Source organism: Catharus ustulatus, chromosome 1 (genome assembly GCF_009819885.2).
Source record: "Catharus ustulatus isolate bCatUst1 chromosome 1, bCatUst1.pri.v2, whole genome shotgun sequence".
In the NCBI taxonomy this organism is placed as follows: Eukaryota; Metazoa; Chordata; class Aves; order Passeriformes; family Turdidae; genus Catharus; species Catharus ustulatus.
In genome coordinates, this window is record NC_046221.1 from 151,045,911 (window position 1) to 151,071,576 (window position 25,666).

Here is a 25,666-nt window from a genome sequence, read left to right on the forward strand (position 1 = left end):
CCCCCGCCCGACGCCCGCGAGGGAAACTACAACTCCCAGCAGCCCGCGAGGCAGCAGTTGGAGCGGTTCCATTCTCCGCTATCTGGGGGGGAGCGCTCGCCCCCCTTCCGACTCCTCCCCGTTGGTGAAGCGGGAGCGGACTGTACCACTCGTGCTGCGCCCCCCGGCGCGGAGCGTGGGCGGAGCCCTGAGGGCAGCGCGGGAGCGGCGGCGCCGGGCGGGGATGGAGCGCTGCGATCTGGGCGAGCGGCGGCGGGGGCGCATCTGGACCCGCAGGGCGGGGGCGGCCGCACCGCGGGGGTAACGGGGCCAGGCCGGGGGGAGCGGCTGCCTGAGGGCAGCGGCTCCCGAGAGGAGCGGGCGGACGGGGCAGGGCCGGCCCGGGCCCACCTGAGCCTCTGCAGGGTGGTTGAACGGGCAGCCCGGGTTAGATAACGAAAGGAGCACGTTCCCCTTGACTTACAGAACCGCTGCGGTTGGAAGGGGCCTCTGGAGAGCATCCAGTCCAACCCCGCTGCCAAGGCAGGGTCACCTAGAGCAGGTGGGCTTGGAATGTCTCCAGAGAAGGAGACTCCACGACCTCCCTGGGCAGCCTGTTCGGTGCTCGGCCATCCTCGACGTGAAGAAGTTATTCCTCCTGTTGTGGTGAAACTTTTGTGTTTTAGTTTAAGGCCATTGCTCCTCCTCCTGTCGCTGGGCACCACCGTAAAGGGTCTGACGCCATCCTCTTTGAGATACTTACATTTATTAATGAGATGCCCTCTTGACGGCAGAGCAGGTCCCCAAGGATGCTGTGAAGCCTCTGCTCAGCCTGCTCAGTGCTCCCGTTTTAGTTGTATTCAATAAAATGCTGTGGGGGAATTCCAGGAGATTAATCGCAGTGTGGTATGCTGTGTAAATACTGCAGCACAGTTGCTGCTTTGGGGGCCTCTGCCGTGGGGCACTCTGGAGGCAGCCCTGTGAACTCCTGGCTGGGTTCTCCTGGCTTAGTTTAGTGGCAGGGCAACTTTTGAAAGGCAGAGAGTGACGTTGAGAAGGTCTTGGGAGGTGCTGTAGCTGCAGTGATAAAAGTACTTATGTTTCAGGGTGGTTTTAGAAGCAGAAGTCATTCTGCATTTGTTAGGGACTTTAATGTCATAATCCCACACAAACATCGCTGGATTTTGATAACATTTTAAAATATTTTATCTCTCTAGTTTCATTTTTATGGCCCTTTTACTGAAGAAGGGAATGGTGCAGTGAGGTGCAATTAGTTATATCTCTAGTCTGTACCATGGCTGTACAATCTTGTGGTGTTCACTCAGACTCTGTAACATACCCCCACAGCCCCATGAAGGTGCTGGGTAGCATATTCTGTGTCTCAGAAAGCTGTCAGCATCTTATATAACCATGGTCAGAGCATTCTGCAAGTGCTCTGCAGTCTTTAATCAGCCTGCCAATATCCAGCACAGTTTTGGTGTTTAGTTTACCTGTGAATTTACATCCAAGTGATAATACAAAATGATTAGGCCATAAATCCAGGAATAGCAGATCTTCCAAATCTTGATGTCATGCTTCCTGGAAATACCTTCCTCTTACAGCTTATTCTGCACATTTCTGCATCTGGCTCCAGTTTATGAGGACAGCACCCTACAAGGATAGAAGTAGAAAACTGGAAACTTTTCTATAATAGCTCAGATGAATAGCAATAAATAAGTCTTTCTTCATAGAATCATAGAATGGTTTGGAGTGGAAGGGGCTTTAGAGATCATCTCATTCCAACCCCTTGCCATGGGCCTGGACACCTTCCACTAGACCAGGTTGCTCAGAGCACCATCCAACCTGCTCTTGAGCACTGCCAGGGATGGAGCATCCAGGACTTCTCTGGGAAGCCTGACTGTCTCACCACCCTCACAGTAAAGAATTTTTTCCTAATGTCTAAAGTAAACCTACTCTCTTTCAGCTTGAAGCCATTAATTCTTGTTCTGTCATTCCAGGCCTTTATAAAAAGGTTTTTTTCACCTTTCTTGTAGGCTTCTTTCAGGTAGTGCAAGGCCACAAATAGGTCACCTCAGAGCCTTCTCTTTTCGAGGCTTAACAATCCCAATGCTTTTGAAGACTGAAAAGAAGTGATATTAAAACTGATTTTCCCCACATCTAATCTGAGTTGTTTCTTACAGTAAAGCACAGCTTCTCAGTTTTCTAGAACATTTCTTTGCAGTGGTAATGATGAGCCAAGTTCCTTGCTGAGTATTGAACTGGGCTTTCAGATACATCAGCATATATTAGTGTTATCCATTAATAATGGAAATCAGGTGACCAAGAACCACACAAGAGGATCATGAATGGTGAATTTCCCCCATCTGCTTTACATGTCTCCTACCTACCTTCCAACCCAGTGAATTACTTCCTTTCCAGTATGTTTTTAATATTAGAAATACATGGGTTTCATAGAAGACTTTTCATAAAACATGGGAAATCAGAATTGTAAAATCGTAAGACAGAAACATTTTAATCCTATGTCTTGCAGATATAAATGGTAATAAAATTATTCTAAGCATGGTTGTTTTGCTGCCTTTTTTCAGAGTTATAGTGAACATCATTCACAGTGTCCAAGGGTACCATTCAAAGACAATACATTTTCTGAATGTGGCTTTCAACCATTCTGGGGATTCTCTCCTCGCTGGAGACCGCCAAGGAAATATATATCTTTTTGACTTGAATGGGAACAGGTAAGAATGTTTCTGTCAAGACTTTCTAATTGCCTGAGACATCTGTGGCATTCAGGGGTGTGGAACTTGCCTGGACAGAATCCCACAGGTCAAGTTTTAACTAGATAGTTTTAAATAGGTAATAGTTTGCTCAGGGCTGTAACTTCAACCCAGTGTCTAGTATAGGCTCCCTAAATGTTATTTCATTAGTTCAGCTGCTCAAAAAGATCAAAGGCTTGCAACTGTAAACTCAACAGCAATGCCATAGAACTGAAGTGCTACCACCAGAAGTTATTCTTGGGCCAGTATGGGTCAGTAAATGAGCCATGAATTACAGTAGACTAGATTTCATTTGCAGAAATACATCAACCAGTCTTTCAGCAGTTTACTACTGAGTTTTAAACTATTAGCACTGATTTTTAGATCTATTATAATTGGATATGATTTGCTTACTCTCTTCTTTGGAGTTTATTTTTTCCTCTCTGAAATCTATTGAAATCTATTGTAAGTATTTCACTTGACATTAAATGAATCAAAGTTTCCTAACACAATCAGAATGTCTGTTTTTAAATAGGTTCAACCTTGTTCAGAGAACAATGCAGGCTTGCACTGCTTTGGCATTTAATCTTCGCAGAAAGACAGAATTCCTCGTGGCTTTGGCAGATTATTCTGTTAAGTGCTTTGATGCAGGTAAGGAGAAATTTCAAGTCTTAAATGCTATCTGTGTTGGCATGAAAACTTACATAGTTTTAGGTTTGATCTTAAATATTTGGATAGTTTGTTTTATGGAAATTATACTATGTAATTCATGCCATCTGTCTGAAAAATAAAATTTTGGGTCATGTTGGTTATAGTCCTTGGGTAAATGAACCTAAATGAACCCCTTGCTTTGCCAAAGTTACTTATTCCCACTGAGTCACACAGGCATCTGTTTAACTGAAGTCCACCACAGGATTGTAGTTAGGTATGTTACCTTTTTTTAAAAGCAGTTTTTAATATATTTACTTAGAATGAGGTACTCTATTAAAATAAAGCCAAAACAGTTGACAGTATGTTAGTTTGCAACTGAACAAGTTCTTACTATATTTACAGTAAAATATTTGAACAAAGTGACAATGTACACTAAAAGAAATGTCAATACTTTTGAGTATTCAAGTAGTTCTATACCCTCATTCAAAAGCAATATTAAAAATTAACGTCACAGCTCTGTGTCTCTGTCTTGATTAGAAGCTAAATGATGAAGGGCAGTGATAATTCATTCTTCATAAATTATTCTTTACTTATCAGAAAATGCAGTTTTAATATCTCCATTATACCCAAATATTACCTGGATTTAAATATTTTGAAAAAGCTGTAGAAATCACTCATCTGCAGCTTTAGGGTCTGAGTTTGAGCTTATCTGTGAAGATTTTAATGTAGCTCAAAATGGAGGAAGCGTCAAAGTTAAGATTTGAAATCCTCTGCTCTTTTTCTCTTCCTTTCAACAATAGCAAGACCATACTTAGATGTTTGGATGCACTTAGACAAATCTTTATTACTCCAGAGAGTACTGCATGTTTATATGGTGCTGTTTTCCAGATATCAAGTCATGTGCTAAAACATGAATGGTACTCACCTAAGTCAGTCCAGCTCCTTAGGGTGTTAGACAATACTTACCTGATGGCTCCATCCCTTTCTTTAGAAGACAAACTCTCTAATCCCATGTCACCTCTCAGGTGATGATAGCTTTAAGCACTCCATTGTCTGTAAGCACAGCAGAAAGTTTGACTGTTAGTCTTTATGAGCTGCTTTACAGCCATTTCCTATCTTTGATGCCACAGCCATAGCTGGAACCACCCCATGGGCTGCCAGGCAAACCACCCAGTGTAAACAGTGTAACTGCCACGCGTGCAGTTTGGTTGCTGAGGGAAGATTAGTGGTCATGCAGTCACAAGTGGGAGACATTGTAGTCAGAGGAGCCATTTCCTTAGAATGCAGTACACAGCATAAAAATGCTCTAAAAGAATTAATGAGCTGTTGCTTTCTGACTCTTGCCTTTCTATAGTCATAGCCGTTGTCATTAAACCTTTCTTCTTTGCAGCTGTAAATAGTTGTGTAATCATTCACACATTCTGTCCACAAGTAAAAACAAGTGCAGCATTCTGACTAGAACATTCAGTCTCAGCTTCTATGGGTGTTCACATCAGATATTCTGTGAGGCATGCTGAACTTAACTGATCACATTGTTCATGACTTTTTAAGATTGATTTTTAGGCTACATTAAACAAGTCTGTGCAAGCTGGCTTTCTGTGCAGAACTGAGCATAACTTATAAAATCTGTTATTTGGAGGTGAGGAGAAGGTTGTGCCTCTACGAGGTGTAGTAGCTATGTGAAGGCTGATACCTTTATTTGTTGTGTGTTGAGCTGTGATGGCAAATGGATACATACTAGCTATGTTTAGAAGTCTTTCACAGCATAGTGTTGACAATGAAGACTAAAGTAGTAGTTGTTCCATTTTTAATGACTTTCATATCTTTTTCATCAACTTCTGCAGGAACCCAGGAGCTAGTTAGTTGGATGAGAGGCCATGAATCTTCCGTGTCTTCCATCTCTGTCCATGGCTCGGGCAAGTATGCCATCACTACTTCCACTGATACAGCTCAGCTGTGGGACTTGGACACCTTTCAAAGAATCAGAAAGCTGAATGTTCGTCAGTCTGTGGGTATACAAAAAGTGAGTAAAGAGCAGTTGCTAAAGGGTTAACAAGCACACCACAGTAGGTATAACATCACACATTAAAATCACATTACTTGTAAATAGTCTTTAAAATACAGCTGAGTCTTTTTTGTCATCTTTGGGTATCTCAACTGTCATCCTATCACATCACCCAGACCACTGAAATCATGACTCAGTAGTTGCAGAGATCTGCTGGGAACTTTTAAGGAACCTCCATCTTTAGAGATACTCAAAACTTGCTTGGACATGACCTTGACTAACCCAGTTTGACTTGGAAGTTGGAACCATCTTCTAGGTTGACCTTGCATTTGCCTAGGGTGGGCTCAGAGGACCTCTGTAAATTGATTCCAACCTGAATGGTAGTGGGATTTAAGGGTGTTGTTAAAAAAAGTGGTTTGTTGTCATAATGGTAACTTCAAACAGTCATCACCACCTGCCCCATTCAGCTTCTTATTCCAAAGCTCTTCTGTCTGCGCATGCAAAGCACTGAATATGGGAACAAACGAGGCTGAAAAGGAACTCAGCAAAAAGAAATCACTGTTTTAGCCCAGTGTTTTCTTTGCTGTACAGACACACTGCACAGGGAACAGCATGGGATGAGAAGGATGACATGTTTGTGTCAGGGAGTGGTTTAAGTAGGTGTCCCTTAGCATTACACTGTTTTAAACAGGTCTGCCTGCGCCACCAAATGTCACACTTTGGTCTAAGTACTACAGAAAGTCCTGACCCAGTGCCTGAGCATGGCTTGCACACGTGCTACCCTGCAGTGAATAGTCTGACAAACACCACTTCAAACCAAGGTTCTCGTCAGGCTGGCCACTAAAAAGCCATGCTGCTTTTGCAGAGAACAAGGCTATTCATTTGAGTGTCCTCAGCCAGTTCTGGGTCAGGCAGAAATTCTGTCAGCTTAAAATAGTCACCCAGCAATTACTCTGTGGAAGATCATCCATAAATTTTTGCTTGTTTGTTTTAATAAAACTGTTGTGTTGCTAAAATAATTATAACATCTTCCCTCCAAAGATGGATGCATTTCTGTACTGGAGACAAGATTTTTCTACTGCTCAGTATTTTTCTTTGTGTAGGCTATGTGTAGGGACTTCTTATTAGTAAGTGGCTCTTGGAATTTGGTAGGATCAGGATGTTGCAGTATGGAAACAACCTTTAAAGGCAAACACTAGTGATTATTATTGAATTAATAGATCACATTTGGGAATCAAGAGCTTATTCTCTTGGTTTGGTGACACCATTTCTTATAGGACCTTATGCAAGTGCTCTAGATTACCTTTTCCTGTCTTTAGAATAATGGTATTTATTCTCATGCCACAGTCTAAGACATGCAGATAATAAGTGCTTTGCTGAAGTTCAGATTTATTAGACCACAAGCCTGACACTCATTGTGCAAAGCTGGAGTCTTGCTTGTTCTCTGAGCCAGTGTAGCAGTATCACACCCATTTTGTGTGCTTTTTGATGCCTCTTAAGCCCAGCTGCACTCCAACATACACCTTCTGTTAGGTTGGTATGGGGTAAAGCTAATTTAAAAAGATAGAGTCTGAGGTGCAGAGTGAACAGACAGCAGGTGAGACAAATAAGAATACAACAAATCTACAATGAGTGTTTCCAAAGCATCACTGTTTCTTCAACAGCTGCTTGTGACCATCCTGTGGTATTTTTCTATGGCAAAGCAGAAAATGAGCAGCTCTTTGGTACTCCAGTTTACCAAAATTCATCTGCTCTCAATTAATTGTCTAGTCTTCCTCAGGGTCCCTGAAGGAGGACAGACAGCTCAATCTGTCTGAAGATAAATTACTCTGGTAGCTGAGATGACTCTTTTCCCCAGAGGTTACTTTTGCTCCCTGTCAAGTGACTCATTTGGCCTGAATGTCCAATTTTCAGTCAGTGAGATGAAACCCAGCCCACATATCCGTATTTCCAGATTTTCTAGGCCACAAGAGATCATTCTGACCAAAACTACGAACTTTGTAGCACTGACTTAATCACAGCCAGTGATATCCCCAGCGTTCATATTGTTCCTCTCTGCACTCATCGAAACAATACAGTTTAACTGTCATAAAAACAAGACAGATACAATTTAACAGCTATTTCAGTGAGTTAAACTGTCTTAGCAAAGGTACAACACATTTTAACCAGTGCAAGGAGAGCACACCTACTCCTCTAGGCTGTCACAGGGGACAGGAACTGGTTCCCTCTGGCATCCAAGCCTTGCACACTTACAGTAATAGCCACACCTTCCATGTTTTATTTTGCCATGCACTTTGTTAATTTAAAATGTACTTCCTTGACAACATCCCATTTTTTTTTCTTTTCCATATTCTTCCAGGTTTTTTTTCTTGCATTGAGTAACACCATTCTCAGCTGTTTCAAAGATAATTCTGTTTTTGCATGGGAATTTGATACTCTTCGCTGTAAATACCAGTTGCCAACTCCTGTAGAAGGTTCTGTATTAATTTATAAGGTGTTTGCAGTTACCAGGTAAATTGCTATTTTAAACACTCTAAAAACAGACTATAAAAATGTTGTTTTGAACAGGTTCTCTTTCTTTATTTGTAATATTTTGTGGAAGTACTGAGCTATATACTGTGATAAGCTTTTGAACTCTGTTGATACTTTCTGCAAGGAGCTTTTATTATAGTCCCATAACTGTTGAAATAAATTAGGTTGATTTTTAGTGACCACTAAAATAAGGTTTGAACTATCCTTTACTAAAGCAAATTTTATTATTTAGGAGCCATTTTGTTCTTTCAGGAGAGTATCACAGGAATAGTGGCTGATTCAAAAGTGATTTGAGGGCATAGAACAAAATGAACAATCTTTCTTTTTAGCTGACACTGATTTAAACTATAGTATGCTAATGGCAGTTTTACCTGTGATCCAGGGATGGTCAGACTTTGGTAGCTGGTGGGAAATCAAATCATCTCCACTTGTGGAGTTTGGAATTAAAGCAGTTGATAAGAATAATCCAAATGCCTGAGAAAGTGCGAGCTGTCCGTCACCTGGAATTCCTCCCTGACAGTTTTGATGGGGGCTCCAATCAGGTCAGTTTCTCTATAAAGCTTAAGACAGGAGTATTTGGTTACTGGATTCAGCACCTACACTTGGAGGGCTTTTGGGGGTCACTGGGGGTAGAGGGGTGTACAATACAAAAGGAAAGTTACTGTGCTGAATCTTTGCTCAGATGCTCCTTTTAGCTTAATGGAATGTTGTTGTGAATTGGGTATTCCACTTTGTTTTACATTGGCAGTATTAATGGATGAATCCTTTTAACTTACAGGTCCTTGGAGTGTTAAGTCAAGATAATATTATGAGATTTATCAATATAGAAACATGCAAACTTCTTTTTGACATTGGGAGTCCTGAAGAGGGAATCAGTACAGCAGCAATTAGCCCCAATGGACGGTATATTGCCTCAGTAATGAAAAATGGAAGCCTTAATTTATACAGTGTCCAAGCTTTGACTCAAGAAGGAAATAAGGTAGAGTATTTTACATTTCTTGAAATAGCAGTAAGTCCCCTTAAAGATGATATTTGTCTCATATTCTTTGCATCAGCAGTAGTTTGCAGACATGTTGAAGTGCTGTATTTAACAATACAAATAAAGAAAAAGTGATTTGTACAGTTTCCTTCACAGTTCCTACAGCCTGTCAGGTAATTTGATGTTTTTAAGGTATATATATCACTGTGTTACTTGTGTTGGAAGGGGGAGATGGTATTTCTCTCTATACCAATTTGTGTGTATCAATTTCTTTTTGTAATGGTGTTTTGGAGGAGATAGAAACAGAGTACAGTAATTTCACGTCTATAAGGCGCACCCTTTTGACTAAAATTTTCCCTCGAGCCCAGAAGTGCGCCTTATAGTCCGGTGCACCTTATCTGAGGTACAAAGTTGCAAAATTTGCCAAACCGGAAGTGTGAGCTGTGAGCCGTGGGGGGAGCCGGAAGTGCCACAGCAGTCGGCTGGAGGCGGGCCGAGGGGCCCGCGGCACCGCCCCTGCCAGGTGGAGGCGGGCCCAGGGGCCAATGGCTGCCGGGTTGAGGCGGGGCCTCGGCCAGCAACTGCGTAGGGGGAGCCGGGGGCGGAGCCTCGCTGCAAAAAAAAAGTGCGCCCTATAGTCCGGTGCGCCTTATCTGATCTACAAAGTTGCAAATTTTGCCGACTCCCGGGGGGTGCGCCTGATAGTCCAGTGCGCCTTATGGTCGTGAAATTACTGTAATTGTGCCTCTTCTGTTCCATTTCCTATAGGAAATGTTTTGCAATAATGCTCTCAAACTGTGGGCACGAATGGTGTTTCTGTTAATGTGATTTGGTTCTTCCTACTGTGTTATTGAATACCAGCACCCATCATTTATGGCACTCCTAATCCTTCCTAAATAACAAACATTCTAAATACCAGTTCTTATTTTATTACATTAACTTATTAATGGGAGTCAGGTTTCTAAATACAGAATTCCATATATCTTTAATCACCATGTCTTTGAAGTAAACAGTAAGCAGCTCTGGATAATGATGGAGCTGGGGCTGAGGAAGGATGTGTAAAGATGTCACATGCATTCCATTTGCACTTTTGCTGACGGTTTGACATGAACTGGGATATCCACTTTGTCACTTGCTTTCACAATCTCCAGCACTGAATTAATTAATACCTGCCTGACACTGAAGACTAATTAAAGTTTGTAAAGGTCTTCTGTATTCTTTTAACTGGTGCTATAGAAATGCAAAGTATTTTAATGACATTGGGAAACACACTAAAGTAAATAACCTGAACAGTTCATGATACACATCTATACTATCTCAATTATATTTTTACTGTTTGCTAAGCAAGGAAGTAACATGATGTTTGAATTAGCTTGGAAGCTACGTAAACCTTCTCATAGATAGAGCAGTTTTATTCATGGGCATTCTTTTTCAGGATTATACAATCTATATCTGTTTATTTCCAGTATAAATCTGTTTCTAGTCTTCTTTTTATGGCCATCAAACTCAAAAATGTGGCATCTAAAGTAGAGTTAACAACAAATTATATTTCTGTATAATCTGTTTTACAAGACTTTAACCAAAGTATTTGCACTTAATACTAGCCTCCACCATTCATGTTCAAAACTGTAGAAGATGGGCCAAAGTACACACCAGAGGCAAATAAACTCATCACAAAAGTGACTTCAGGAAGGTCAAAGGGGCCATGGAAATCCAAACAAAGCAAAATTGAAAGCAGATTGCTAAAACTGCAAGAAAATACATGGCTTGAAAATAAAGAGGTAGGAAGAAGTCGCAAATATTTTGTCCTTCAGTCTGCAGTGTTTATATTTCATTTGCTTTAAAATATAAATTCAGGCACTGATGCACTTGGATATTTGAGCAGAGTGGGAATTAAGGAAATTTTAGTACCATTTTCTCTCTCTATTTAGACCATACTCCTACAGTACGTGACACAGCCAGAGCTGCCTCCAGTCTGGGGTACCTCTGCAGTTGTTCAAGAAGCAACTTGTGACACATTTGGCATTTGCTAGATCTGATCTGATTCCCTGCAGAAAGCAAACTGGCACCTCTAAAATGTCTGCCTAGAATCCATTTCTTTATTTTTTTCATTATTTAGAAGATGAATTACTGTTACATTTATTCCCCTCCATTTTCTCTCTCTGTCTTTATCTTGTGCCTTTGAGGTGTATATATATATATAAAATATTCCTGTTTATGTGTCATCTTATGATCTATTTCTTATGTTAGTATACTTCATGGTTTGCTATATCCATCATTTAATAGTACACAGTTCAGTTAGTTTGTGTCTGATCTGCTTCTGACCAAAAACAATGGCAGCTGTTCTTTGAGTTCAGGAGACAATGTTGTGAATTATCTTTTTTTTGTTGTTGTTGAAATTCCTAGGACTATGGAGTAACAGACAGAAATGTACTTTTGATTCTTTTTTTTTTCTTTTTTTACACTATGTGATAAACTTCAATATTTAGCCACTCTCATTGATTAGTGTGCAAAGAAACAGAAAATGGTTACATTTATTGTTGATCCCCTGTTTTGTAGAACGAATTGCCAGGTGGATTGAACAAGAAACGTCTGCAGGCCTTATTGAAAGGATTTGGAGAATATCCAGCTAAGTACAGGTGTTTTTTGTGTGCATGTTCATGCTTGCACAAAATAAAATTGCTTATGTTTACTGCCTATGAAAAAGAATTTCCTTGACTAAGGCCACGTTTTAATTGCAGGATGTTTGTTTGGCGTTCCTTATTACAACTTCCTGAAAACCACTTGGCATTCAGTAGCCTGATAGATAGGGGAATCCACAGTGCATTCATGAATATTCACAAAGAGTATCCTATCAAAAGTAGGAAACTGCTGAGAGTTCTACAGAGGTAATATATATATATTTCTATTTATTAGTGCCCTCATGCAATTTTGTTTTGGTAACTCGTACAATCCTGCATGTCTTGAAGTTCACAATCTTTCTATGTTGTGATTGTAAAGTACATATTATATTTTTGTTCCGTTTTGGATCAATGTTTTCTGCACATTTGTTTGCCTCTGTGTACAGGACCTTGTCATGTCTAGCTCACTGGTCTGCTATCTTTGCTGAGACACCTTACATGCCTTTGCTAGCGTTCCCATTTGTAAAAGTATTCCAGAACAACCAGCTGATCTGCTTTGAAGTTGTTGCTACAGTAGTAGGTAAGCAATGATTTTAAAAACTCAAATATGCTGCAACATGTTTAAGCTTTACAATGCAAAAGAGCTTTTCCTGCTGAAATGAATAAGGTATTTCCTTATTTAGAGGTCACCAAGGTGTTACCAGGAATTAATATGGAGCATAAAACAAAAACCTCAAAATATGAGATTTCCTTTTGCACTATTGCTAACAAAAAGTTAGCAGTTTTGAGAGTTTTTGTAAAGTCTGATAGAAATATGTCTAGCATTTGCAAACCCAAATGTATCTAGAGTAATTATATCATAATAATTAAGTCTCTGAGACATGGGAAAAGTAGTCTCAGCCACCCACCCCACATGTAACCTGCTCTCAGTCAACAGGGAATGATCTCTTTCAAGGTTTTACTGTTTAGTTGTCCTGAGCATGTGGGAACTCAAAACTAGACATTTGTCTGAACCCTGGCTGTGGCTGTCTTCTGAAGAAACATTCGAAATTAAAGTTGTTGTAGTTGTTTCAGCTGCTGCTAAGTCTACAGAAGCTATGTGCTCCAAGCATACGTACCCACTTTGCAACCACATGCTGTTGGTCAATAAGTATCCAAGTTTACAGAAATTATTCTTAGTACATTGAAAATTACTTGATCCATGCTGTAGTTTTGTGAGACAGAAATACTGGTTGAAGTCTTTCCATCTGCCTCCCATGCCTCAGTCCCACAGCTCACTTTTTTTCACTTTATATTTGAGCCAGATTAGATCTACAGTGTGGTTCACAGTGTACTGACACAAAACTCATGCCACTACTGCTGGAGCAGCAGTGTACTGTGGGAATGGTTTAGGAATACTTGGAAAGAGAAGAGATGGGAGTATCTTAAATAGATTTTGCTGCCTGAAATAACATCTTAAATGTATCAGCTTTATAACCAAACTTCGAGGTTATCATGAGTCTTTTGCTCTGGATTACAGTGGATTGTGTTCAGCTTCTTGTTCTCTTTCAGTTAATTTTTGTCAGCACTGGTTTGAGTACTTTCCCAATCCTCCAGTTAATGTCCTTAGTATGATGGAAAATGTTTTGGCACATCATGACAAAGAACTACTTCAGCATTTAGTAAAATACAAAGTGACTTCACAGGTAATATTCTAGAGAGCTTTTGTATACAAAAATACACTGTAGCAAATAATAGTGTGCTAGCTTTTATTTTGATGTATTTCTAGTTTGGGAGAGTTTTCATTAAAGAACAGTGAATTATGTGGGAGTGTAAAGAATATATCATTGCTTTCCCATTGTGTTTCCTTGTCCATGATCATATATATGCTACTTTAGTACTTTAGAAGTTCTTTGCTTTCAAGTCCACATTGCTTGAAAATCTACTCATCAGATTATAAATGGACCCTTTTTTTAACATGGACATAAGTGTGATGAATTAATTTTGTAATCCCTGTTTATCATTACGGATGTTTTTAGCTTCACAATTCTAAACAGAACATTTAGACATCTAGTGAAATAATCACCCCAATTAACTTTGCATGTTTATAGAGTGGGTGATGAAAATTACCTTGAAATGTTCTGGTTTATTTCCTCTTTCAGTCATAAATGAATAGATTCTTGGTATAAGGCAAGAAAAATCATTTTGTTTCTTTAAAAGGGATGATAAAACTGTACTAATGGATTGTTTTGTCAATTTTCCCAAATAATTTAGGTTTATGCTTGGCCTCTCCTAGAAACACTGTTATCTGAGGTTCTAACAAGAGAAGAATGGCTGAAAGTGTTCGACAATATTTTCTCCAACCATCCTTCATACTTCCTAATGATTGTTGTTGCCTATATTATATGTTCCAGAGCTCCCTTACTCCACTGTAATCAAGCAGCAGATTTTGAGGTAAACATCTTGATATTTAAGTCAATCATGTGGAAAAGATGTATAAAACATTGTATCTATTGTTAGGTTACAAGGAGAACAATTTCCACGTTACTATCTGGTACTTGACAAATACACAATAAATTAGTAAAATATTGAGCAGTTTCCTGCAGTTTCATGCAAGGAGAACTTTAAAAGCTTTCATAAGATTTCTAATGTCACTAAAGCCATTTTAAAAACTTCCGTAGTTCATCAAGCACAAAATAATTCTGTCTCTTTTTTGAGGATCTAGTAGGGACTTCTGCCTCTAGGGACAATACACAATAATTCTGTGATGTTGTTTCATTATCCTCTTGTCAGATTTTCAAAATTAGGCAGTATTATTGGATGTTCTCTGAAGCTAAATTAAAATGTTTCCTTATGTTTAATGTTCCATGGTAGGAGGATTATTTTTCTTACAAAAATATCTCTGTAGGCAAACAAAGGGTTCCACCTCTAAAATGTGCATATGAGCAGTCAGTCTGACTGACATCAAGCAGATAACATTATTGCTATGTTTCATAATGGCCATTTAGAGATCTTCTTGGTGGATAAGATCTTTGACAGGAAGAACAGTCCTGCAAGAGGAGAAACTTCTGAGCTGCATGGCTGAACACTGAAAGTCGAGGCAGTTTATCCGTGGTAGGAGTCACTGTTGGACACTCTAAATTGACACCCAGCTTCCCAAATCCCTTACATAACTGCCATTTGAAGAGAAGGAAAAGAACCAAAGCATCCTTTCCCACCTTGAAGAAGTTTGGCTCAAGTCACTTGAGCTGGTAATGTTTTATGAATTGGTGGGGAAGACTTCAAAAACTTTTAAAACTACCTGTTGAAATATAGATCTCACTAATTTTCCTGATTATTCCAAAATATGTGTATTAAAAATAAATATATGTTTATGTGAAAATACATAAAAGTGCATAATCTTGTGTAGAATTTAATGGCAGCATGTCTCTTACAGTATTTCTTTCATCATCGTAACAACGTGGACATTAATGTTGTGATTAAGGAAGCCTATCGTCTCATGGAGGCCACACCGCTGGATATCCATCCACAGCATATGCTTGATGACTTCACACCACTTACAAAAGGACAGTACCCTGTATTTAATAAATATCCCATGTTCATTGTGGATTATCGAGCTCAGGAACGGGAGAAGATCAGACAGGATGAAATGGAATACTTGCGAGAGAGGTATTAGTGGGAAATTGGAGACAGTCACACACTGGGATGGACAGGTGGACATAATTGCCTTTGTATATTGTAATGTGTATGCTTGAGAACAGAGGAAAAGGACTTTAAATAGCTGTTAAAGGTTGAAAGTTACTTTGTTTTACATTAAACCATTAGTCTTATCTTAAATAAAAAATGTTTGCTAATTAGCAGAAGATATTGGGCCACAAGTCACCAAACTTGGAAGCTCAGAGCCAGAGCCTAAACCTCTGTTGACCTTGTGGGGTCCAAGTTTTGAAGGGCCAGGAGTTCTTAGCTTGGTGTTGAAACCAGTGGGTACCACGATGCCAAGGCACCCTTGGAAACCAGTTTTTGTTAAGAATGTGAGGAAGAAAGCACCTGCACTCCTCTGTAATGCCCTGATGTCTCTAACAGTCAATATTGTAACTCCTCCTCATGTACTTTGTCACTATGAAGGGGATGCCATATTATTTCATGTTGTCTCATTTCAGCAGTTCTTTGCTAGCATTGTCATCGATTTCAAAGTAATCAAGTAATTTCTTGGTATTTTCTTTGAATTATTAACATGTGACCTCTTTCCATGTAGACAATTAGCACATGAATCAGAAGCCAAAGCACAGGAACAGAAAGCAGAAGATGAAGTCTGGTATCGAAAGCAGAAATTACTTCAAGAAGCTAAAGAACAGAGGCAGAAAATCCTACTGGAAGAAGAAGAGAAGTTGGCAGAACAGAGGCAGAGGTATTAGAATATAGGAAGCATTAGGGGTCTGGCTACTGTAGCCTGCTATTACATTTTTAACCACTAGTAAAAGAGAAATAACCACTAATTTGTATAAATTGTAATGTGGGATAACTGTGGTCTGGTGGGTCATATTTTGGTGTGGAAATTAAGTGATCTGGATTGTATTACTACCTCACCTATTAATCCCTGGAGGAAATACAGCAGATTAGAGGTCAAATCACTTCGTATTTTGTCTCAGCTCCCAGCCATTTGTCTGGTTCCTTTGGATTGAGAAGTCTTTTTAACAGTCAATTGCTGTGTGTCTGCTCACTGAGACTTCAGACTGCATTGTGGGCAGACTCACGCTGCAGATATGAGAGTGGCTTATAGGATCAGTGACTGCACCCAGCCTTGGATTTCTAGTGGATCTAGAAAAACAACTGCTTCCTGTATCAGTTGATAAGCAAAGAGTTGTGATAGTAATGAAGCTGAACTGTAAGTTTGTACATTTTGCAGTTGTGAAGGTTTAAGGGAATCTCAACATCTCATAGTTTCTTAGATGAACTACAGGTAATCATGCAATCATTTAAGTTGAAAGTTTCCTTTGAGATCATCAAGTCTAAAGGTTAACTCAGCACTGCCAAGTTCACTTATAAACCATATCCTAACCACCACATTGTTGACCACATCTCCTAAACCTCTATAGCCTACAGAGTTTTTTTTAAAAAGGACAGAAAGCCTTTATTTACAAACTAATGCTTGAGTTTGTGATTTTGTTCCTTGCAAGAGTTTGATATTTACCAAATAAACCTGGGACTAATTTTGCGCAGCAAGACACTGGCAGTTATTCTAAGGAGTATTTTTGAGTTTTGGATCCTTGTAACATTAAACTAGTACTTACTAAAGTGGAGCAGAAACAGGGCACAGGACTTCAAAGCTTAACTGGAAATACTGCCATTAGAAGATGTGTATCTGTGAATTTAATTTTGTCTCATAAATGAAAACTGGACAATTTACAGGAATGAAAGCAACAGTCCTAAGCTTTGCTAAGCTGGAGATGAACTCACAGTAATTAATGGCTAACTGCATTGTGTGTTTGTGCTCTTTGGAACTGACCTTTTACATATATGGTGTTATTTCTGTTATTTGTTTGTTTCTGTTTATTTTGGCCTTGAAGGCTTGCTGCCGTGAAAAGGGAACTGAAAGTAAAGGAACTACAACTTTTAGATGCTTCAAGAAGGCGTTTTCTGAACTACCAGCAAGATCAGCTTCAAATGGAACTGAAACGTCTCGATAATGAAATTGCAAGAAAGGTTGAGTATTGGTCAAGCAATTATTTTCTATAAGATTTAATAGATTTAATTTAATTAAATAAACAAGGAAAAAATGCATAACTAAAAATATACTTAATACATTGTAGTTTGTGAGCCCAGAGGTGTATTTAGCATGAGGAGACTGCTTTAAGTGGTAAATGCATAATTTAACAATTTTATTTAGTACTTAGTATGTTCCACTGGCTTGGTTTAACTGGCCAAATTCCTGAGAAAAGCCAGATTCACCTGATTAGTGGCAGTGTTGAAAAATGTAATGAGCTCCTTAAAGGACTAGTGAATTCTCAGCTGTCTGTGGGCTGTATGTCCAGATTGCAGATTAACTCTACCACTGATTGAGAGGCTTCACAGTGGCCTCTGGCCAGGCCTGGCTCTGCTTCCAAATCAGTAACCCAGGCACCATGGCATGCAGGTGCTGGGAATAGAAGCTTTTGCAACTCATGGGCACATATTGAGCCTTTGCAGGGTTGTTCCTTGTGTCTCAGCAGCACATTTTGCAGAGCACAGTGCAGGTGGGTGGCTGTTCCTGCAGTCAGGGCTCTGTAACATTCCTTAGCTCCAGCTCAGCACTAGTTCTGCCAGGTGCAAAGCAGCCACTGCCCCTTCTGCCTACTGTCCTCCACAGCATTCTGGCTCCAGAGACTCCTTACTGGATTCAGAGCTGCATCTGGCAGGTTTTTAGCATTAGTTCAAGACTTCTATATACATAGCTTGGCTGGATGCAAAACTCTTTTATGCCTTTTCTCCACCTTGCCCTGTGCTTTCATTTCAGTATTTTCCATTCTTCATATGAGAGAAAATCAAACAGAACTTAGGGGCATGGGGCTTTGGACATTCTTTGTAATGATTTTTAAAGCAGAATTTCTTTACTGTATTTTCATGTGTTTCTCTTCTCCACAAGGCATCTATGAGAGAGCAGGAAACAGCTGCTGCTGTTCAAGATGTAGAGCTGCAATGGATGGAACTTGAATCACAAAAACAGCTTTTTGAACAGGTAATTTTTAGGGGACTATACTAAATACAAATATTTAATGGTTCTTCCTTTGAAGTTCTTGGATTTGACTGTATTCATTCAACCACACCTTGTAAGAAGAAATGGAGGCCTGGTTTTTTCCTCTTTTTTCTCTTTTTCTCTTTAATTTTTTTAGAATAAATCCTCTGTTGATAAAAACATCAACACAACTCACTGTTATCTTGGAGAGTTTTAGGTGAAAATACTCATATCCTCCCCATTTTATTCTTCTCCTGTGCTGAGGTATCATTTAGTTGCTGCAAGGTTTAGTTACGGGCTCAGCTGCTTGAGGGAAGTGAGGAATGTGTAAATAAGAAGTTAAGTGTATAACAATGTGTTCCTCATCCAGAAACTCCCACCTTTTCATCTGTGACATCCAGACATATCTGCATTTTCTGGAGAGAACAGTATAGCAGATTGATGTAGGTGATGAAAAAATGTCTAGTTGCCAACAGCATCATTAAGGAAAAATGAGTGGATTGTTCATTGGGAATGTGCAGTTCCTTTCTGAAATGACTGATTTATTCAGAAATACGACTATTCAGTAATAAACAGCTTTAATCAGTAATTCTCTTAAAAGTAAAAATTTAGTTAGTTATTATAAATAATTATTATAAATTACTGCAAAGCAAGGATGCCAATGGAAGGTTTTAGAAATGTTAATTTTGATTAAAAACACTCAGTTAAGTGTTTAGAAATCAAAGCTACATGTACCCATCTTGAGTATGTGTAGACTCAGTGGGATAAAGGAGAAGTAGACATCCAGCTCTCTGATCCTCATTTTGCTTATATTTGGTTTTTTAAAGCTTTTGGTCATAAACTTTGATACTGGGCTAAATTTCTGTTAGCATTTATTTATTCAATACACAGCCAACTGTATTGTGGCTACATAACACAAATCAGGCTAAGCTCATTTGTATTCCAGCAGATGTAAAGTCAGCTCTCTAGGGGAACTAATTCTACAGTGATCATCTTCTCTAGACTAGAAAGGTAGCAATTATTTAACTAGCTGAGGATCTCTGTTTGCCCACAAGAGTCTGTGCCGACAGGCTTTGCCTGCACTGTTTTGTTGCTGTCAGTGTGGGTCCCTGCTCCAGCTGCAAAGGATGTTGGCTTTGCCTCAGTTGCTGTATAGATTGCTGCAGGCTGGGAAGGGGTTACAACTTTTGGAGAAAATTGTGTAGATCCCTGGTGAATGTGAAGAAAAGGTGGTAAGCTAAAATGCTATTTCTAGGTCTGCTGCTGAGTTGCACTGCTTTGGCAAATCACCTCTGCGTTCAAGATGCAGATGTGTTTATTGTAAATCTCAGGGATATGAAACACAGTTTATAGTTATGAAACATTTTGGGGTTTTGCCTAAATTTGCCATAAATTGCAGAATATTTTCATGATGAATCTAGTTGATTTAGGTTGGAATTCTGCTTTTTTTCGCCACAGCAATCTGGAGAATGGAATTACATCCCCTGTCATGACTCAGGCCACTCTTATGACTCATGCTTCATCTAATTCCAAGTGGATAAAACAGCGGGGTCTATGACTTTCTTGGAAACTTATGAGATGTAGTGGGATGAATGTTTGGATATATTCAAATACTGGTTTAATGAGATTTTAATAAATGTTAAGGAGATAGAATTACCAATGTGAGCTAGTAGCTTAGCAACAATAATTTTTGTTTGTGTGCTTGGCAGCATGTAATCAAAGACCAAGAGGCAGTTACAAAGGAAGTGAAAGAAGAGGTGGAAGCCCATCGAAGAAAGGTGGATCTGGAAGATCAGCGTGTCCAGAGACTGATAGAAATAAATAGAGAAGAAATACAGAAAGCTCGTACAGTAAGATGACTGGATCTTAACATGTGTTCTGGGGAGTCTGTATGCTAACATATACAAGTATAAGTTAATAGTATTTTTACTGTAATTACAGTAATTTCACGATTATAAGCTGCAACATTTTGACTAAAATTTTGGTCTGAACCCAGAAGTGTGGCTTATAATCAGGTGCGGCTTGTAATAGTGAAATTACTGTAACAAGTTCAAGTTAATATGGAAATATTTTCTAAAGAAATCTCATTTCTAGATACCTGTATTAATAGATTAAGATTCTATGTTTAAAGTTTTGAGATTTCCAAAAATCTGACTGAAGTGTCCAAACATCTGTACAATATTGACATTCTCTGGACCTTCTCAAAACTTAGAAAGCATGTAAGACTCAAAAGTGCTTTTCAAAACAAGTTATCCTGCTGATAAGGAACATGATTTTTTGTTTGTAACCATAATGAAAAAAAAGATAGCCTCAAAGGAGATTTCAGTTAGTAGTACTTGGCAGGAAATTCAGCTGTAGAAGCTGTCTTCTAGATCACAAGAATGAATGTGTGTAGCTTGACATTAGGAATTGCTCAGATTTTCAAGCTCAGAACTTGTAATTGCACAGTTGGAAAAATAGTTGCAGCTATCCCACTGCCCATATGCTTAGCATGTGCATTTGTGTATTGTCTAGAAATAAACATATGGGTTTGAATTTTTGTAAACAGCATTTGATTTTTGGAAGCAGATGGATGTGGGTGAAAGCATTGGCATTCAGGTATCAATCTTATGTCAGCTGCACCTGTTGGTGAGTGGGTCTAGCAGGGACATCTGACAGGGATATTGGAGGACACCTCAGTTTTATCTTGCCTGGTCTGTAGTCAAGTTGGATTTCTGGTAAAAAAGGTGTTTTATTAGGTGGCTGAAGAAAATTTAGCCAAAGCTGAGCAGAAACACATTGACACTGACTGGAAGCTGCAAGCACAGAGGAGACTCAGGCGTGATGACCAGGACCGGGAGAAGTCCTACAGAGAGATTGTCAAGCTCCTGCATGACAACAGGGTGAAAGAAGCTGAACTGCTGAAGGCCATGAGGGAGACAGAAGAAAAACAGGTATTTGCATAATTTCTTTTTCTAAGTGGGCTGGCAAAAATGTAGCCATCTTTTGCCTATAACAAGCGAGTGCAGAAAGCTGAAATGTATTAGAGAATTATTTTGTTAGAACTCTCCTTTTCTGTTTTGACTAAAAGTTTCTGGAAGCACAAGAGTGAATTGGTAAGGATGTAAGCATATTCCTATTTCTGTAAGTTCCTCTCATTTTTATTCTCTGACCCAGGGCTTTTTACCTTTCTCCAGATGTTTGAATGAGACATTTTTCAAAATGAAACCTTCACACAGCTGACTAAAATATTTTGATTTTAGGGTGAAGTGTAATCTGTAATAATCCAGATTGTTGCTTTTTCCTTGCAACACATCTGTTAAGACATTTAGTATCTCTGTTGCACAGCGGGAAGATGCTGCACACAGTAAAGCTCAACTGGAGGAAGAGCAGAAGGCGGCTGCTGCTGCAGATGGGCAGAGGAAGCAGTTCTTAGATGACAAAACGAATAGTGCATTAGATTTGGCTGAGAAGCTGCAAAGGGAAGATGGCAGTTTTGGTGAGCATGTAAATAAAGCAGTTCTGTGTGGGTGTTTGCATGAAGCATTCAACAATTAAATACAAATGAACTGTCCAATATTGGCGATAAACTTAAGCATAACTCCTTCACCAAGCACTCCATAAGTGCTTTTTGACAATATTCTGTCATGAAGCAGATGTATGCTTTCCAAGATCAGATTTGGAAAGAAATCTCAGTTTGATACCAATCAAATGCAGCAATATAAATGGCATTTTTGGTAGGAGCACAGGTTTAGCTCATCTTAAAACAACTGTAAAATCGCATCCATTAGAAACTTTCTGTTAAATAATATTGTCCTGTGATGACATACAGTATTATACCAAGAAGTGGCTTTTCCAAGTGTTTGTTAAAAAAAACCAACAAAACCAAACAAACCCCAACACATTTATGTGTTCCATAATTGGCCAGTACATCCTTCTCAAGTGCTGCATTTGTGTCTTTTTGCAGGTATTTCTCCTATCCTCCCCCCATGCTTCCAAGGCTCACATAAAATTAGTGATTAATATTAGAGTTAGGTGATTAGTATTGCTTTGGGCAAACTTTTTCAGCCTTTGTCCCTATTTACCTAATGTTGTAGTATGGAGTAATTTGCAACTGTGCATAATTAAAATGGGTGGCTCCTAAAACTACAAACATGAGTAGCTATATTCCATATGATCTTAGTGGCCTATTTGTCAGAAGATTAATTATATAGGAAGAAACAGCACATGTAATTTCTTAAAGAGCTGTAATTTCTTAAAGGGAATTTTAAGAAATTAATGAAATTACAGAGCTGTAATTCTTTAAAATGAAATGCAGTGATGCATAGCTTTGACCCGAAGAGTAGAAACATTGACCTCTAATTCTGAGCAAATTGTACTTGCCATTAACTGGAGTGGGTGATTGTTCTAGCTTTGCTTCCTGGAGAAAAACTGCTTTACCTCCAGCTAGAAAAATTCACTAGAAACTTCAATATTTTTAATTTACAAGGAACCCTTCTTTCCATTTCCCACAGAGAGACTGCGCGATTTAAAGGCCAGGAGTGCAGAGAGAGGGGTAGAATTCCAGCAGGTGCCAAGCTCTGGAAACATCTGTCTCAATGATTTGTCTACATTAGCATCATCACCACACAGTAAGTTTCTAAGTTAGGAGTCTCTTTCACATTTAGTTTCAGAGCATTGCTGGAACACCTGGCTGTGTGATTGAGTCATTAGGTGTGTAGGTGTTTAGTGGATAGTAAATGAGTTTATTGTTGTGTTCTCTTTCACACCTGCAGAAAATGTCTTTGTTACCAGGGGTGGCACAGGGAGGAAGTGCCTGAAATGTGTCACATTATGAGAGTGGTCCTAGTAAACCTCAGCCTAGTTTAGTTGCATTCTGATCTGATCATCTTGCCCATGCTTTTCCTGTCTTCATAGCTGTTTATGATTTGGGAATGTTGAGAGGATGTAGAGCTGTCTTTCATCAAAATCTGACTGGGAGTTATAGTCAAGAATTAGTCTTATTTCCTCTGGTCTGTCTTAGCTACTCTGGCAGTGAAAGCACCTTCCAGTGCACCTTATGTACAAAAGTCTGCAGGCAATGGGAACCTCTGGACCTGCTGTAGGTCCCATTATCTGACCTGATAGCCACTGCTTCCAAAGAACTTGCTCTTACCAGTCTGAGGGCTGCCTCACATCCAGTGGCACTGAAAACCAGCATTTCTCTGCCAGAGGTGTCTGTTTTCCAAGATATTTGTAGTGTTTATGGAAAACCTCTGGTTGCAATGTTAATTTTCTTGCTCTTCAGTGTCTTCAGACAGAAGACGAGCGGAACTGGCACGCCGGGAGCGGGAGCTGATGGCAGAAGTCTGGCAGCTCAGACAAAGGCTCATCTCACAGGCCCAGGCCAGGCACTCTGCAGCTCGTTTCCCAGCTACAACGTCACCTTGAGATGGTTTGTTCTAGACCTTAGCTGTACTTTCAAATTATTAATCAGTGAAAAGCTAAATATGTATAGTGTGATTCAGGATGGATCACTGACTGTTTGTTAAAGGCTTTTGGAGATTCTTATATATTTTAATATAAGAATGAAATCCTAGGTAGAAAATACATCTTTTGTTTGTAACCTTCTTGTTATTTTTTGCTTCTAAAATAAACTCATTTTTTACTGAGTGTGCAGTATTGGTATACTTCATTTTTTCTGGTGGCTGCCCTGACTTGAAGAAACAAACCACTGTTAAAGTGTTGGTTTTGTCAATGATGTGTCAGTGGATTCTACAAGTTGCAGCAGGGAAATTTGCAATTAGAGAAAAAAATCCTTTCCAGCGAGAGCCAAACATTGAAATGAAGGCCAGGAGAGGGTATGGAGCACCTGCTGCTGGAGATGTGTGTAGTTGTTACACATACTGGCAGGTTTATTTCATGAGAAAGAGTGGGAGAGAGGATCTAAACAAATACCTTGGTCTTAGTAGGCTAATGTTTTTGACCCAAGAGTCAAGAACATTATGTGGTGTTAGAGTAAAAAAGAATAGGGCAAAGTAAATTCAAGTGAATCATCCATAATTGCTACACACAGTGCTGATACAGGGGTAGACTTGGCCCTGTGAAAATACCAGGACTGGGATCTTAATTTGTTCTGCCTCCCCTGGGGTTTTGCTGATGCTCTTTGGGGCAGCAGTGTTGGAGCAGGGCTGCCTGGTGCTGGCCCTGGGGGCTGAGGAACCGGGCAGACCCAGGATGATCCCTCTAACCAGCAGCTTTTTGTCACCTGAGGCTGGGAACAGCATCTGCTTCTCCTTAAATTACATGAAAACATAAAAGCACAAAGGTACTTAGTTATCCTTGCCTTAGCATCCTCTGCATCTGGAAGTAGAAGGAGCCACATTAGCAGCAACCAGGATCCATGGAAATCTCTTTGCAGCCCCCAGCAGAGTGTGGAGAAGAGGCATCATTCCTTTTCAAAGGCAGAAAAATGCAACAAGCCAGGATCATCTTGGAGGCAGAGGGAGCAGATGAGAAAAACTGTCTTTTTCTGATGATAGTCTTGGAGTTTTCATATGATTATTTCTATATTTAAAGGGAAATAATAAACCCACAGAAGTTTTGGCTGTATGTGTGGGCCTTATGTTTTAAAATGGGTAAAGCTGTAAACGTGCATGAACTGGAGTGTTGCTTGCAGGCAGGGCTGGTGCCCTGCGTGTCCCCACAGCCGCCCCTGGGCACGGCCTGACCCCGGCTGTGCCCACTGCCCAGCACAGGAGCCGTGTCCCCGTGTCCCCGTGTCCCCACGTCCCCGTCCTCTGATCCCGCTGCGGGCTGGCACACAGCCCAGGGGCTGCGCACCGCCGGCCAAAATCTGCAACAAGTGCGCGAGTCACTGCCGGGAGCCCAGCAGGGGAGAGACGGGCCCTGCACCTGGAGCTGCCGCTTGGGAAATCACGACAAGCGCGACGTGGAAGCGCCCGACCGGCTCCGAGCGCGGGGTCGTGCGAGCTTGTCCCGCTAAAAGCGCAGAGAGGCGGCCGAGAGCAAAAGAGCTGCCCGCCTTTGCCCCGTGTGAGGATCGAACTCACGACCTTCAGATTATGAGACTGACGCGCTACCTACTGCGCTAACGAGGCGGCTGATACGCTGCTCTCCGTAAGGGCACTCGGTCCTGCCGGCGGCCTCGCTCCCCGCCGCGGCCACGGGAGGACACGGCCCGGCCTGGGCTGGCCCGGCTCGACCCTGCCCGGCTCGGCTCGGCTCGGCCCGGCCCCTTCTCCGCCCACAGCGCTCCCACCGGGCGGGATCCCGTGCGGGAGCTCGGAGCGATCGTGTGGGAGCGCAGGTGACAGCGAGGTCCCACAGTACAACCTGTGAGGAGCCCGCCGTGCCCGTGTGGGGGACCAGGGTGACCCTGAGGGACACCGGGCTGACCACGGAGATCCTGGCCGAGGAGGGGAGGGCCGTCCTGGCCCCGACCGGCGTTGGCAGGGCACAGTCCGGCATGGCAGGGCA

The 25,666-nt window shown here is 40.6% G+C and overlaps 1 protein-coding gene and 1 non-coding gene across 4 annotated transcripts; one reads left to right on the forward strand and one right to left on the reverse strand.

The window, feature by feature from the left end:
• Positions 1-223: 223 nt before the first annotated feature.
• TBC1D31 (TBC1 domain family member 31) lies at positions 224-23,839 on the forward strand. 3 transcript variants are annotated; one of them, XM_033058597.1, is made up of 22 exons: positions 224-300; positions 2,565-2,711; positions 3,265-3,380; positions 5,225-5,403; positions 7,745-7,896; positions 8,300-8,459; positions 8,696-8,896; positions 10,501-10,677; positions 11,456-11,535; positions 11,638-11,784; positions 11,964-12,097; positions 13,069-13,202; positions 13,771-13,950; positions 14,933-15,165; positions 15,752-15,904; positions 17,064-17,199; positions 18,119-18,211; positions 19,918-20,058; positions 20,947-21,141; positions 21,536-21,686; positions 22,702-22,818; positions 23,475-23,839. In XM_033058597.1, the coding sequence occupies exons 1-22, from the start codon at positions 224-226 to the stop codon at positions 23,615-23,617; spliced, it is 3,246 nt and encodes a 1,081-aa protein (XP_032914488.1). In that variant the 3' UTR covers positions 23,618-23,839. The 3 variants fall into 3 exon arrangements, with proteins under 3 accessions (XP_032914488.1, XP_032914495.1, XP_032914502.1); XM_033058604.1 differs by lacking the exon at positions 224-300 and adding an exon at positions 337-705; XM_033058611.2 differs by lacking the exons at positions 224-300; positions 2,565-2,711; positions 3,265-3,380; positions 7,745-7,896 and having other exon boundaries at positions 5,292-5,403.
• Positions 23,840-25,214: 1,375 nt separating this feature from the next.
• TRNAM-CAU lies at positions 25,215-25,287 on the reverse strand. Its single transcript has one exon. It is a non-coding gene; the product is annotated as a tRNA-Met (tRNA).
• Between the last annotated feature and the right edge of the window lie 379 nt (positions 25,288-25,666).